This window comes from Pteropus medius, unplaced genomic scaffold (assembly GCF_902729225.1).
Source record: "Pteropus medius unplaced genomic scaffold, Ma_sr-lr_union100, whole genome shotgun sequence".
Classification (NCBI taxonomy): Eukaryota; Metazoa; Chordata; class Mammalia; order Chiroptera; family Pteropodidae; genus Pteropus; species Pteropus medius.
The window spans coordinates 3,520,252-3,536,509 of record NW_024356249.1 but is presented as its reverse complement, the minus strand read 5'-3'; the positions used below and the strand labels follow the sequence as shown (position 1 = coordinate 3,536,509).

The 16,258-nt window shown below is 36.9% G+C and overlaps 1 protein-coding gene and 1 long non-coding RNA gene across 4 annotated transcripts in view; one reads left to right on the top strand and one right to left on the bottom strand.

Moving 5' to 3' along the window:
* AKR1D1 (aldo-keto reductase family 1 member D1) overlaps positions 1–3,175 on the top strand; it is a 34,097-nt gene extending 30,922 nt beyond the window's left edge. For both annotated transcript variants that reach the window (XM_039860773.1, XM_039860772.1), the window contains one exon: positions 2,882–3,175. In XM_039860773.1, the coding sequence (XP_039716707.1) occupies positions 2,882–2,924 (43 nt within the window). In that variant the 3' untranslated portion in view covers positions 2,925–3,175. The remainder of the gene's footprint in view (positions 1–2,881) is intronic.
* Positions 1–16,258, bottom strand: part of LOC120601115 (uncharacterized) — a 77,547-nt gene that overhangs the window by 48,544 nt on the left and 12,745 nt on the right. The window lies entirely within an intron of this gene.

Sequence of the window (16,258 nt, the reverse complement as noted above, 5' to 3'; positions counted from 1 at the left end):
CAGATGTATAGCATAGTGATCAGAGACTCACATAACTTGCAAAGTGATCACCCCAGTAAATCTCATACTCCTCTTCCCCCTTACATATTTATTACATTATTAACCATCTTCCCCATGCTACTCTCTACATCTCCGTGTCTACTCTGCAACTATCCATTTGTACCTCTTAATCCCTTTGCCTTTTTTTTGTCCCCCTCAACTCCTCTCCTATCTAGTATCCCTCTAAATATTCTCTGTATCTAGGAGTTTGTTTTTGTTGTTGTTTTGTTCTTTAGATTCCACATGTACGTGAAATCAAGTGACAATTGTCTTTCTCTATCTGACCCATTTCATTCAGCGCAGCACCCTCTAGGTCCATCAAGGCAATATCTTTTGCCATCCCCTTCCTTTTAGTCTGTGTGTGTCTTTTGATCTGAAGTGAGTCTCTTGTAGGCAGCATATATGGGGGTCTTGTTTTCTTATCCATTCAGCCACTCTATCTTTTGGTTGGAGCACTTAATTCTTTTCCATTTGAGTTACTTTTTGATAGAAATGTAGTTATTACCATTCTTTAGTCTTGTTTTTGATACATGTTTTCTTCTTCTTAAAGAAGTTCCTCCAACATTTCCTGTAATACTGGCTTGATGATGATAAATTCCTTTAGCTTATTTTCGTCTGGGAAGCTCTTAATTTGTCCTTCAACTCTAAATGACAGCTTTTCTGGATAAAGTATTCTTGGTTTTCATCACATCAAATATTTTGTGCCAAGCCCTTCTGTCCTGTATAGCTTCTTTTGAGAAATCAGCTGCCAGTCTTTGGGTGTTCCCTTGTAGGTACCTAACTGCTTTTCTCTTGCTGCTTTTAAGATTCTTTGTATTTAATTTTTGTCATTTTAATTATGGTGTGTCTTGGTGTGGGCCTCTTTGGGTTCCTGGGTTTTGGGACTCTCTGAGCTTCCAGGGGTTGTATGTATATTTCCTTCACCAAATTAGGGAAGTTTTCCATCATTATTTCTTCAAATATCTCTTCATCATCTTGTTTTCCTTCAGGTACCCCTACAATATGGATATTTTTACCTTTAATAGTGTCCCATAGGCTCCTTAAATTATTATTATAGTCTAGGCTTCTTTTTTCTTGCCATTCTGATTGAGTGTCCTTGGCTTTCCCATCCTCTATATAGGTCATTTGATCTTCTTCTTTATTCACTTTGTCTATTCCATTTAATATACTTCTCATCTCAGATTATGTGTTCTTCGTTTCTGACTGGTACTCTTTTATAATTTCCATTTCCATTTTTATGTTTTTTATCTCTTTGTTGAAGTTTTCACTAAATTCATCTACATTTCCCGTAAGTTCATTGAGCATCTTTATAACCAGTGTTTTGAACTCTGCATCTGTTAGATTACTTGACTCCATTATTCCTGGATCGCTGTTCTCTTCTCTCATATGGTTTCTGCTTCTTTGTCCTCCCATTTTGGCTGCCTTTCTGTGTCTGTTTCTGTGTGCTCAGCAAAGCTCTTAAGTCTCCCAGTCTTAGTAGTGTGGATTTGTGAAGTAGCTGTCCAGTGGCACAGTCCTGAGAGGGGTTCAGCTGCAGGCCAAATTTAGCTCAAGCTTGTGCCCCTCTGGGGCCACCTGTTAAGATTCAGTAAGGAATCCACAGATGCTGTGCTCATAGTTGCCTCAAAAGGCCACACCAGAAACCAAGTTGGCCGCATTATTTTTCACGAGTCAGAAACTGTTCTGACTGTACTGATATCAAATTTCTGAATCCATTTCTGAATTAATAAACTAGATTTCTAATGTGAATTTTCCAGGGGAAAAATGTTATTGACATCAAAATGTACCTAACTTCAAGAATAAAAGAGTAAACAAAAACTTGGAACTAACACTTATAGGTTAATAGCTCTTGAAGATAAATGATTTCTATTGAATAAATATTAAAGAGATAGTAAGATACAGGCAATCTACCAACATTGGTGGATTTTTTACAGACAATTAATTGCTGGCATCATTTGGTTTGACATTTGACATATTTAATACCTAATTCTAGCAACACTGGGAAAATAACTCATCATACCAGGAAATAAATAGAAAAAGCAGTAAGGTGAAACAAAAATTAGACCTCAATGGTCTAAAAAATGTATTATTTAGGCATGCTGGGCCATAATTCTTTTGTTTTTCATCCAGTTAATCTTTGACATTTGAGAGCCTTTGTTTCATACTTTAAAGTTCATAGTACTTACAGAGAACTGAATCTTAGATATGTCTCATGACAGGAGTGTGTGTGCATGCACACATGCAAGCGTGTACACACACACACACACCCACACACACACACACACACTCCAGTCCTTTCAAAGATTGTTTCACCATTGTTATTTATGAGATAGGTTCATCATCATTATAGCAGAAACTTAACTTTGCTAGTCATTACCTTTCTAGATCTCAAACTACTAACTCTCAGGAAGGCTAGTGAGAAAGGGAAGGAAAACGGAAAAGAGGGTGGTGACACTGACTGGTAACAGAGCTCTGACGAGAAGGGCCTGTGTGGTTCGCTGAAATGGGAGGCAGCCTGTACCGGGACAGAAGGGAAGAAGGACCTGGAAAGAGGCACGCAACGTAGGCAGGCACTGCTCACCTCCTGTGTTTTTGTTCTGAGCAAAACATTAATGTGAAGGCTGCCAGCCTTCCCCCGCCACACGCACACACACTTAAACCCAGGTGCTGTCCAGGGCTTCAGTAAAAGGTGCTGGCTTGAGGAAAAATGGGAGGTGGGTGGGTGACAAACAGAGAGGGAACGAGTAAGAGAGAGGGGGAGTAGCCAATGAAATTGCTAGTAACACACACTGCTGTGCAACTTTGGAGTGAAATTTTTCCCTTTGGGGAATTGTTTTGGCAGGTGGTGTGATCATCCCGAATACCCATTTCATGAGGAATACTGACTTGAGAGAGGCCCTGAACTGACTTTTTCCTCTCGCACGTGCCAGGACCTTTGGCTGGGTGTTTCCTCCCAAGATGTGGACATGAAAGGGGTTTTCCTACCCTCAAATGAAGGGGTGACGGTCGCAGGCTTAACTTATGTGTCATATAAGTGACTTTGACTTAATTATGTTGAAGAAAAGAAGGTTTAAATCTGTTGAAATAATGGTTTTTAAATAATAAAAGAGCACAGTGGTCAGGAAAGCCATAACAATTTGATGGTGGTTTGTTTCCATCCAATGTGTATTTGTTCAGCTTTTACTCGGCTCGATGAATGGATAACTGCTGGTTCTCTCTTGCTTTAAAGGGCGTAAGCTTCAACAGAACTGGTGATCTGTATTACACTGTGTCTCACTCTTGCCCCCATTCATCATACGACCACCATTACGCAAAATGGCTTGAGACTATCAACATACACAAATAAGACCCTGCATCATAGAATGATCCAAAGATGACTATTTTAAAAGAAGACATTTTGAAAAGAGGCTTTAAGAAATTGTTGAAAACACAAAGTTTATAAAATTATTACACTTATGATTTTAAAAGTGTTATTGGGATAATTAGGTGAATTTCGAGAAAGCAAGCTCAAAAGAACACTGGTAATGTTTCTGTATGTAAAATTTTTTAAAGTGAATAAGAAGATATTAGAATTCTGCAAAAGGGATATATCTATTTTAGTTCAACTGAAGTAATATATTTTATTCATTCACATTAGGTCACTCTCACAGGGCAAGAGTTCTTCAAAAATCATATTTGTCCAAGACCAATTGCTTACAGATAATCTTCAATGAACTGAAAACATACCCTCCTGAGAAATTATCACTTAAAAAAATTTTTATCTCTACTCCTGATTTCCACTTCTTCCAGTATTAACGCTTACAATGCTGTCCTCAGCAAAGTATTTTGTTCACGAAAATTAATAAAATATGATGAGTTGCTCTACCATAAAGATCTTCATTTTGTTGCTGAGGGTGGGTGTGGGGGTGGGTTAGGGGATGATCATCTGCATTCAATTCAATTCAAAGACCTTTGATCAAATTGCTACTATACATTTAGCACTGGGAAAAGAGAGACAAAAAAGGAGAATCATAACGAACAAGCAGAAACTTGAGTCCTGATCTCTGTTGTCAAACCCCTTCAAAGTATTTTGAGGGGGCTGGTGTGGAGGAAGGATCACACCTATCAAACCATTTTTTACAAACAGGCATTGGAAGAGTCCTACTATTTGTCAGGGAAAATATTTATATATTTCTAAAGATGAGAAGAAGGGAATCCTCTTTTAGTCAGAGATATTGGAGTCAGAAAACTGGAAGGTAAGGAAAGGGTGAGTCCCACATGAGCTTCTGCATGGCACTTCTCCCTCCGCTCTCACCCCTCTCAAGCTTCCCTTCTATTATGAGATGAATTGTGTCCCCCTCCCCCCAAATTCACATGTTGAAGTCCTAGCCCCAGAATGTGGCCTTATTTGAGAATAAGGCCTTTGCGGATATAATTAGCAAGATGAGATCATACTGGAGTAGGTGCACCCTACTCCAATACGACTGGTATTTTTATAAAACGGGGGAAATTTGGATGCAGACGTGCACAGAGGAAGAATGCCACATGCAGACAGCAGCAGAGATTGGGGTGACGCTTATACAAGAAAGGGAACCGCAAAGATTTACAGCAAACTACCAGAAGCTCGGGAAGAGGCTGGGACCAGACTCTTCCTCGGAGCCCTCAGAGGAAACCAACCCTGCCAACACCTTGATCTCAGACTTCTGGTTGCCAGACTGTGAGAAATAAATTTCTGTCGTTTAAGTCACCCAGTTGTGGCACTTTATTACAGCAGACCTTGCAGACTGATACACCATCCCTCAGTCAAGATCTCCAGTTTCTCCAACTGACGTCAATAATAAAAATGGCCTTAGTCAAAGCTTTGTCGAACTCAGGCACTGATAACCAATCACTTTGATCCTCCTGGGGACTTTTGCAATCCCAGGGATGTTTATTAACTGAACTCAATCTCTTTTCTAATCAGGGGCCTCTGATCTGCTATGGAGTAAGATATATCAATAGTGATGTAACCTGCCCAGAAAAGGAGAGGAGGCCAAAAGCATATCGTGCTCATTGATCTATAAAAACGCACAAACGGGAGCAGCAAAGACTTCCCGCCCCAGCCCACAAAATGTTTCTTGATCTGCCTGTCCCTGACTGTTCTCCTAGAGGACCTCCCTTGGTCACTATCTTCCATAGATAATGACACTGAGGGCATCAGAAAAGATAATGAGAGGGGCACAGGCAATGACCCCATGTCTGCAGCCTTCAACACTTTGAGATGTATACAATTTATGACCACAGTAATGGGAATTCATGAAGGTGGAGCAAAATCATATTTCCCAGGCTTGGTATTTCTCTTGAACTCTCTAAAAATTTCAGGCTTCTGCTGATGACTTCAATTTCTGATAACTGTAGAATAGTAACTAAATCTGGAAGTTTTGTGGAGCCTTGGTCCTTGAATGTGAACTCTCCCTGAATGGACTTCATGTTTCAACCTCCAGATACCAATTCCCCAAATTCTCACTTCTCTCAGCTGAGGCAGAAGGTGGGGAAAGACAGATGATCATTTTTTATTATAATCTCCTGGGCATTGGTATTTTAGCCAGTTTGGGAGCTGAGATGCAGAGTATGGTAGGGGTATGGGGAAAGTAGCAGTGATTCTGACAAAAATACATGGACTTTTATACGGTCCCCCATAAATCTGGCTATTGGTAAATCTTCCTTCAAAGTTATAAAGCACCTTTAAGAGCAGTATTTAGGGACCCTTAATCCTGTCTGTAGGGTTGTCAGAAAGAGATAAAGTTGCCAGAAGACTAGGAGCTGGGTAGACCTCACTTTAAGTCCTGTTGAGGGCCACGTGGAGGTCAGGAAGGAGCAGCCTTGCCAGGAGCCCATGAAACTGACTGAACATACTTTTTTAAACTGTGCTGCTACTTAATAATATACTATTGAATATTTTTATTGATATTTTTATATAAGATTATAGTTTTATTTATGTATGTTCTTTAATTTCTATTATCAAACTGTACTCATTTTATTATTAAAAAGAGAGAACAAGGTTTTCTTTCACTCTCTGTACTGTAGAACAAATTAAATTCAAATTATTTGTTCCTTAAAGTGTTGGTGGAATTTACCTGATGTTTTCATCAATTTTTGCAAATTTATCTTCTTGAAATTTATCTATGTCATATAATTCTAAAAATGTAAATGTATTTGTTCATTTAGTCAATGAACGTTTTAGTGTGCCACTCTGCTAGGCTCTATCGTAAGCAGTTGGGATATTTCAGTAAACAAAACGAAAATCCCTGAGCTCTCATATATGCTTGTAATCTTCTTTTGATTCCTTTAATTTTCCTAAATCTGTGGTTATTTCCTTTTCATTCTTACTTTGTAAGCCTATTTGTTGTTTTTCCTATTAATTAATTAGTGATTTATCAAGTTATTTTTGCTTGTTTTTGAATTTCACTTAGAGCAAATTTCCAAAAAAAAGAAAATTCGTTGATTAGTCCTGCTGCTTGTTTCCTAATTCGTTAATACCTTGTTTTCTTCTATTGAGCTCTTGTCTATTTATCTTAGTTTGTCCGTAGACTTCTAACTTCTTAGGTTGAATGCCTATTTCATTTATTTTTTGTTTTTGTTTAGTAATATAAACACTGAATATAATAAACTTGCTTCTAAGCACTGTTTTAGTTAAGATTTCATAAATATATTTTGTTATTTTTCTAGATATTCTCAGTTTTGGTTTTGCCTTATCTTTGGTTAATACCTGTTTATGAGAATTTGTCTTAATTTAATTTCTAGTGTTAGAGCTTTTTTCTAGCTTTTATGTTCTACTTTTAACCATGCTGAGCTCAGAGAGCATCAATCAATAGTTTTAATATTTCATGGGATTGTGACAAGATACATTTTAAGGTACTGAGTTAGATATAACGGACATATGATTCTGTGTTATACATTTTTATCATCTAGTATTAAAAAAGCTATTTTAGGTGAGTGGTTCTTTTTTTAACAGTGGTTCTTAACTGAGGGCAGTTTTGTCCCACCCTCCGCCAGGGGACATTTGGCAATGTCTATGGACATTTTTGGTTGTCACAAGTAGCGGGGAATGGGGATAGGTGACACTGGCATTAGTAGGTAGAGGCCAGGGATGCTGCTAAACTTCCTACAATGTATAGGACAGCCACCACAACAAAGAGTTATCTGAGCCAAATGCTAGCATGATAGTCCTTCTTCAAAGATGTTAAAACGTGTTTATTCCTTATACCCTCATTTCAGCTTACTGCATATAACTGAAAAGTAACCCATTTAGGCTCATTTTTAGCGGAGTGCTTACAGCAAACCGCTCATCCTTTCTAATTTATCTATGTTTTTTCTTAAGCATTTTATCTTTTCTCAGACCGTTAAACTGATAATGAGTTTCATGCTGTCAGTATCTGAGTTTAAAGCATATGGGCAAATGAATCCCAACGAAAATGAGTTAATGCAGGAAATAAATTATAAATTATTTCCTCAGTATGAGTCAAGAGAAAATTGCTCTGACAAATAACAGGCTGCTACTGAAAGATAGAAGCAATATGGGAGATTAGATTAAATTAAAATGGTAATCTACTTTCCTTCCTGCCCCAAATTTCTTGAAATAACCAAGCAGAGAACCAATTAAATAGACCAAATCCATAGCACCTCTAGAATAAAGAAAGAGTACATCAGTGAACCAAAAATCCTTAAGGATAGAAAGCAGAAGTAGTTGGATTGGCAGGGAAATAAGAGAATAAAACTGTAGCCCAAAATCTTCACGGGAGACAACTACTGCAACAATAATGGCAATTTTAGACATGCTTCAAACTTAGAGTCAATAAATTTAAAGAAGAAAAGTAGAAGTTTCAATGACCTCACAATCCACCAGGGCTACTCTCTTACACACACACAATTCTGAGGGACCAAGAGCCATTCTCTGTTCTTCCGGCAAAAACTCACTTCTTTCTAATCAAAGTGAATACTAGCCCAGAAAAGGGCAGGTCACACAATATTGAGACTGGGCAAAGAAACAGACCACAGCCTGGGGTAACTTTGAACACGAAAGAGAGGATTTAAAAAAAAAAAAATCACAAAGCCAATTCTGCTACTTCTGGGATAAAGCTATGGAGTAGGGGAGAGGGAGCAGAAGTGACAACAGAAGGAGGTAACAGGAGGACACAGTATTAAAGGGGACCCTTGGCTACCAAAGAACCAGTGTATTATGACTGAAGAAGACAGAATTTGCCACCTCAAAATATACCACTTTGGCATAAGGGTTATTTTGAGCTGAAGGCAATTGAGAAGAAACAGATAGAGAAGCTCTCTGGCCTCCCGCTATTTGCCTAAAAGGAGGACATAAATTCACAAAGTATCCCTCCTCCTACCCTCTACCAGGAAAGACAAAAGTTAATCAGTGGAACAACCTCAGATGCTCATCAGCCTGGAGATGGCACCAAAGGAATTCATACAGCAAACTTTACTAACCAGCCCTCATCTGCCATTAGTCTCCCATACATTTTTGGCTTCCCACAATTTGCGGCCCCTAGAGATTCAAATTCCTATTCCATTATCTTATCGCTTTTCTAAAAATTTATTGGTTTTTTGCTAAAGAATTATATTCGCCCAAGTTCTTACCAGACCTGAAACCAACGATTAACAGTAAACATGTTTGGGTCATAGAGTCTAGAGATGTAGGTATAGGCTTTAATGAAATGTTTCAATTGCTTTGGTTTTCACAGAGTTTATAGTTGAAGATCAAGAAAGTATGTTAGTCATGTTCTGAGGGCCTACCTATATAGCAAGTTCCAGAAAACATGGTTAAGAGTATACTTTGCTTGAGATAATAGTAAAATGTAGCCAGTTAAGCATTGATAGCTTAAATAATAACAAAGGTCAGAAGATGTTTAGTTTCTGTTTTTGCTTTAAAGATAACATCACTGATGGCACAACCATGAGATGTTTTGCAAAATCTCGGTTATTCAGCCCAGCTAAGTCACCTGACCACAGTTACAAAGGCTCCAGACGAGATGATGCCAGAAGCTGAAATACTCAGACTAGAGAAAACCGGCTAAAGCTTGCACAAGAACTAACCAATCAGCTTCTCCCAAGACTCCTGACCCCCAACTCCCGATCTTTGCCTTTTAAAAACCCTTGAATAAAAGCCACCCAGGAGTTCTGGCTTTCAGCAATAGCTTCCCGTTCTCCCTGCATGGTGCCCTGCAAATAAATTGCCCTGATTTCTTTCACTGCAAAACTAGGTGTTCAATGTTGGGCTCTGCTGCTCATCGGGTAGGCAAACCTTCGGTCAGGTAGCGACCTATGAGTTACTCATCTCTGAATGCTCCCATGTCTGCAATGCGCAATACACCTGTTAAACTAATTTTTCTCTTACTGATCTGTCTTTCGTCGGTCTGAATTACACGGCCCAGCCAGAGAACCTAAGATGCGTAGAGAAAGATTTTTTTCCCCTCTATATGACTGTGTCATGTATAAATTCATATTATCCTCCTTCTAATATCTCCCTGGAAAAGGCAAAGAAGCCATGAACAATTATCATGGAAACCATAAGACCTATTATCTCCTCTTGCCAACTCCACCTGCCTTCTGGGTAAGGAGCCTCTTTAAAAAACCTTAAACACCAGTGCCAACTATAGAAAACTGAGGAACAAGCCCAGATTACATCAGCAAGGCAGACAGCATCAGGGTTCGGCCCACAATGGCCTTGGGAGCTTGGGAGTCTCAGAGTTAGAAACAGAGGACCAGTGGTTCCAAATGCACTGATAACGTCCAAATCCTAGGAGCATCTTCAGAGGTGTATACATGGAAAGGACTCCCTTATGTACAGGTGTCACTGGTGACAACTGCACCTGACTATTGTCATGGCACTGGTGGCAACTGCACCATCAATATCCACCTCCATTCCCCGGCTCTTGAACAGGAAACTTCACCCTGACCTTGTGGTAGACCCTGTTGGAATGCCTTCCACATATCCTTTGAGATAGATTTTTCTGTGTAATGTAAAAGAACATCTCCACACCAATAACTACTGACCTTGCACGTACGTGCACAGGCCACAGAGGCCAAGCCTGAACCGCAGGTGATCTAAATCTTGCCTGAGCATCACGAATTCCCCCAAAACAATAGTGCATGGGAAGCTTATGAGGAGCTGCTACAAGGCCATTCCTCACTCACTTCTCTATCTGCCAAGGATGCTGAAATGAGGCAGTTTCTCATCTCCTCCCAGGTTCTGATGACGTCTGAGGCTCTCTGTCTCACCCCCTCATGCTATAAAGTGGCTTAGTGCAACATAGAGATGGCCTCTCAGCAACAGAATACTCCACCATTCATGTGGATCCTTTTTGTGTGTGTGCTGCCCTACACAAGAGACTAAAGAAAGACCGTTATTATTATAAGGGACATAGAAACTAAAAAAAAGAGAGAGATTACACTGCTATATTCAGAAGAAAATCACATACTTAGATTTCAATAATCATTCTCCCTGTGGATCCTGCTGGTACATAATTATATGTCTTTGTTTCTGACCACTAGTCTGAATAGATATTCACATCTCTGTTTCAGTGTTAGATTCTGCTACTTTATCACTATTGCAACTCTAGCTTGCACAAGAGTTAGTAAAATTTCCCATTTGATAAATATTTTTTGAGCAAACATATACTTTATCTACCTCTAGAATAAACCAGATTATAGGATTTATTAAAGTTTAATGGAACAAGTTCTTATTCCAATTACCCAATAAAAATGATATTCATATATCAGATATTAATATAAATATGAAGAGGAATACAAAGATTTCTAGAGTTTTTTAATGCTTTAAATATACTGTCTCTAGGGGGAAAAATGGTTCGCTAAAGTAGTAACAGAAAAAATGTTTTAAAAAAGTTTATGAGTTTAATTAACAATTGGTTACTTGGAAACATCTCTAAAGCAAAACAACTTAAAATTTTTAATATCTGGTACATGGTTACATAGGGAAATTTTAATATAAGAATCAAGATGATTCTGTGGATAAATTAGACTGGTTTAATAAATTTGGTTTAGAAATAACTATCTTTTCCTTGATTTTACAAGGATAAAATTATTCAGCCTACGGGGAGGGATTTATTTTCTAATAAAAAAGTAAATTTGAGTTTTCTAAACTGCCTCTATTGATTTTACTGGTCCAAAAGCTAATTCATATAAGATTATAAAATATTAAAATTATGTACCAAACTAAATTAAGTTATAATAGATAATTCTTTGTAAGAGGGATTTTTACAATGCTATATAATCATACAGGCTTAATGTGTCAGCATAAATCGTGATGTCCAAATCTTTAAAGACCTAAAGCTAAGACCTTAAACTAATATTAAATTGAGTTATTCGATTATCTTTGCATAACTGGAAAATTTCTTTGTAAGTGTGAAAAACAAGACAGCAAATGAAGTCACTGATTCTAAACTTCATCACCAAAAATACAAGATTTAATTTAATAACAGCTTTGGGTCTCCCAGAAATAGAATCTTAAGCCAGTCGGTCAGGAACTGCCTGATCAGCGTTAGTTAGGTCACCTGTGTGATAGACTCCTGCCATCCCCTAAAGGAAAACAACTTTGCTAAAAGCAATCTGCTTTTTTACCTAGTACAACTTCCTTATTCTTGTTCCCTTCTGCCTATAAGCCTTTCATTTTGTATAGCTCTTCAGGGCACCTTTCTATCTGCTAGAGTGGATGCTACCCGATTCGTGAATTATTGAATAAAGCCCCCCAAAAAACTTTAAATTCTACTCAGTTGAATTTTGCTTTTAAAATAAGACAAAGATACAAAACATTCATCACTAAACATCATTTTAATTTACCCTTCTCTCTTATTTTGACAAAACTATAGACTGGCCATCAATTAGCAGATTAAAGGATGAAAACGTCTTTAAATGATAAGACATGGGTGTAGACAGCATCCTGAGAAGGCCTTCAAATCAAGATTCATCATCAGGACATAAGGTTTACTTTCGAGCTTAGTTTTTGCTAGTTATCTCACCTCCCTTTCCTTAATTCTTTCCTTTCATGTTAACCCTTTTTAGCATGGGCACCACTATCAGTTTCTAACTGTTGAATTTGTTTTCCAGTCTTTCAAAGTATTAAAACAAACCTTGATATCAAAAACTTATCAAAAAGAATCTAAGACACTGGACTGGATTTTACTGATTTCTACAAGCATTCTGAGAAGTTTCAAAACCAGAATGTGTGATCCATAATTTATCTCTCACGAGAACCAAACGATGGTTAAAATAATCCATTTAAGATACACACACATGGTTCCATTTTAACCTAATGAAACCATTCTTCTTGCTAGGCCATAGGTTCCCAGTGTCTCTCTTAACATTGTGGTTATCCTGATACCTAGAGTGTGTGTGTATACCTTATACACAAAGTGCCCTCTCCACTGTCTGATAGCCAAGTGCTAAAATGTTGCTGTACAGTCATTCCATTATCCCAAGCTAATATCCAATTGATAAGATCACGTCAAAAAGAGACCAACCCCTTAATGACCAAACCTGCTCCATTTGGAGCTCATTTGACCAAAAGCAGAGAGTTGAAAAATTCCTATGAGAGAAAAGTTATAGCCTGGCCTAACTGAAGGGTGATGATATCAGAAGGATCCAGGTAGATGTTTCACAGAGATGCCATGACTAAACTCCCACAGATTTCTGGAGGATCCATAAACCAATGAAGTTCTTAGATACTCCTAGTCAGTTTTCTCAAGGACAGAAGTCCAGACGGACCACTATACTAGTTGCCAATTAGCTATCCAGTGGGGAAATGGAAGTCTATTGTAATAAGGTTATACAATGCCTCTGAGGTAATTTGACAATAGCCTGTTTGACGTTAAACATGCACAAGGAAACTCTAGAGCAACCATTTAAGAGAACTGAGCTAACAAGGCAATAGTAGAGATAAATAGAATCTTAAAAGTATTCAGTTAATCCAAAAGAAGGCAGAAAAAAGATAAACGGATCAAAGACTAGATGAATAAAAAACTTATAGCAAGATGGTAGATGCAAACCAAATTCATAATTTCATCTAATGTAATTTGTTCAAGAATTGAAAATAAAAGGCAGATTGTCAGACTAGATAAAAATGTAAAACCTGACTATATGCTATGTACAGTAAATTCACTTTAACTCTAAATTGGAAAACAAAATAATGACAACCCTTTATACCTGCTAAACTAGAAAAATTAGGGGATACTGGCCTTAATGAATCGCTGATGGACTATACTCTAGGACAGTCATGCTAGAGGACAATCTGGCACTTGGCCAGAGTAAGACTGCTCAGCCCTATGGCCCAGCTATTCCACATGTGAGATTTTATTCCCAAAAAATCGCACCTACATTCATAAGGTCGCATGCACAAGAACATTCACAGAAGCATTGTCTGCCGTAACTGGGTGTTAGAAGCAATCTGGGTGCCCAAGGCAGAGAGAGGATCAGTAAAATATGGTAAATGCCCACCACAGGGTACTATGGAGCAAGAAGCAGCAACGAGCTAATTGTAAACATAGCAACATAGATCTTTAAAACACAGTACTAAGTGAGGAAAAAAGAAAAGAATAAGAGATGAATTGAGATCTATAACATGATACAATTTACATAGAGACATGCCTTCCAAACAACATTACCCATTTTAGAGCAATACAAACAAGAATATGCATTTAAAATATTAGAACAGTTACTTACATATGCAAGGGAGTGAAAAGATAAAAAGGAATAAATGACAATAAATACGTATGTACGTATATAAAAACAAAAGAGCCTCTCACAAGCTAATAGTACTAATGTGCCATAAACTGAGGCATGATTGACTCAATCTCTTGTACATGAAGACCAATTAAGAAAAACATATGTAAAACAAAATGTCACATAGTTGAATCTGCCAGCATTTTCTCTTAGACACTCTGACTTTTTTTACCCTCTCCTAAAATTATATAAATCCCTTTATTTTTCTAATCACTTCTAGTTTTGTTTTTACATTTAGATCTTTAATCTATCTGAAAACATTTTTTTGCATTTGCTGTGCAGCATGGTCCTAACTTTATATTTTTTAACAGAAATCCAGTTGTCCCAATGGGATGTATTTAAAGGGTCATCTTTCCTCACTGATTTTAAATGCCCATTTACCACACGCTTAACTGCCATATGTACATGAGTCTATTTCTGGATTCTTTTTTATTCCTCTGATCTACTTGTTTATTACTTTACCAAAACCATTCATTAGTGTTGTTTTATAATACATTTTAGTATCTGTTTGGTCCTCCCACACTACTATTTTTTTACAACAATTTCTTGGTAATTATCACATTTTTCCCTCTTCAGATAAAAATAGAAACTTTCCAAGATCCCCCTAAATGCTCTATTGGGATTTTCTTTGGATTGTATAATATTCATATATTATTTTGGGAAACATTAATAGCTTTGTTATATTTAAACCTCACCCAGAAACATGGTATGCCTCTGTGTTCAAGTCTTACTTTACGTCCTTCAGTAAAACTGTATCATTTTCCTCAGACAAGTGTACCACCTTTTTTGTTTAATTTATTCTTGAGTAACATTATTTGTTGCTACTGCAAATAGCAGTAGCAACAAATAATTTCCATTTCTACTGAGATGCTACTATATAAAAAGGCTATTTTTTAATTTCCATTTCTAACTGAGGTGCTACTATATAAAAAGGCTATTTTTCATAATTGAATTTTTTATATTTGTATTTTTTTATTTGAATATCTGAGATTTTCAATTTTCAAAAGATAATAAATAGGCAATAGGTAATTGTTTTTTTATTTAGAGTGAGCAAGAACATAAGGAATTTAAATACAAGCTATTTCTATTTTATTTTACACATATGAGCAGAATGTTTACAATACTGTTTAAAACTTGGAAAATTTTAAAGCATTTAATTCACCAATATATAAAGCAAAGGTTGTATCCAGAAGCAAATATAAACAAATATAAACATAATAAAATTAGGTATTCAGAAAAAGAATTATTTATACATAAAATAAAGCAGCTCTCTATAAAATTAAGCAACTTCCATGAACCATGCACAGGGCCAGGCACAACACAGAAGCTTGAAGTTTAATGTAGAAAAGCATCAGAAATATTAAATTATTTTAAATAAGATAAATGCACGTAAATTTATACCAATAGGCAATATTATATCAACCACAGGCAATCCTCTCTTTGCTTGTTAGCATGGGACGTTAAAAAGATCATACAAGCCAAAACTATGCAAAGTAATCTTAATAACTGACAGGAAAAATTACAAGCATCTGTACATTTACAATTTTTGTCAAAACATTTAAAATTCTCTTACTCTTGATTATGAATGTATAGTGAAATCGAAAAAAAAGAACTAATAATTATTTACTATGCTGTAATTCAAAATTTTAGAAACATTGAGGATTAAAGTGTTTTATTTCTTTGTAAAAAATGTATCAAGAGTAGTTTGAACAGTTTTTGCTTTTTTCTTACCTAAATTATGGTACAGAGCAAACATCATTTCTGTATTTTGGAGGGTTATCATCTTGCTCTCTAAGTTTAGATCAGATACCAATATTTTATCCTTTATGCTTTCAATGTCATGAAATATCTGAGAATTCCTTTAATGTGATGTTTTTGTCACTTCCTCTGGGACATCTTCATCTTTTTCCTCATAACCAGTTCCCTTGTGTATGCTGATAAACTTACCTTCACTAAGTCCCTCTGGCTGTACATCTAGAGGCTGTTCAATGGTGACAGTGTCAACATTCCCACAGTGATCTCTTTTATAATTCCATTTATGTTCGATTCAAATTTTATTTCGAGCATTATCACTTTTTGTTTTGTTGTTTTTCTCCATTCATCTTTGTTGGCCAACTCCCTGTTTTAATTATCCAATTTTATAAAATATTGTGTGGGTTTATCACTGGGAGGCAAGGAGACAACCCAACTACACACTTTGCTGTCTGTCTGTGTGTGATGGGAAAAAAAGATGTGCAGTGACCAGTCACTGACCGGCTTTGATAAGACTGAGCACTGATTCTGATGCACATCTGTTATCAGTGTAGTGATCTGAAGACTGAAAACTAGCAACAAACTTTGTATTTTATGCAATTAATCACGGTTAATATATTGTATGAACTGAAATTTGGATCATGTTGTTGGGGGACTGGCACTGTCAACTGAACCATGGTAACTGCATTTGTGCATTTCA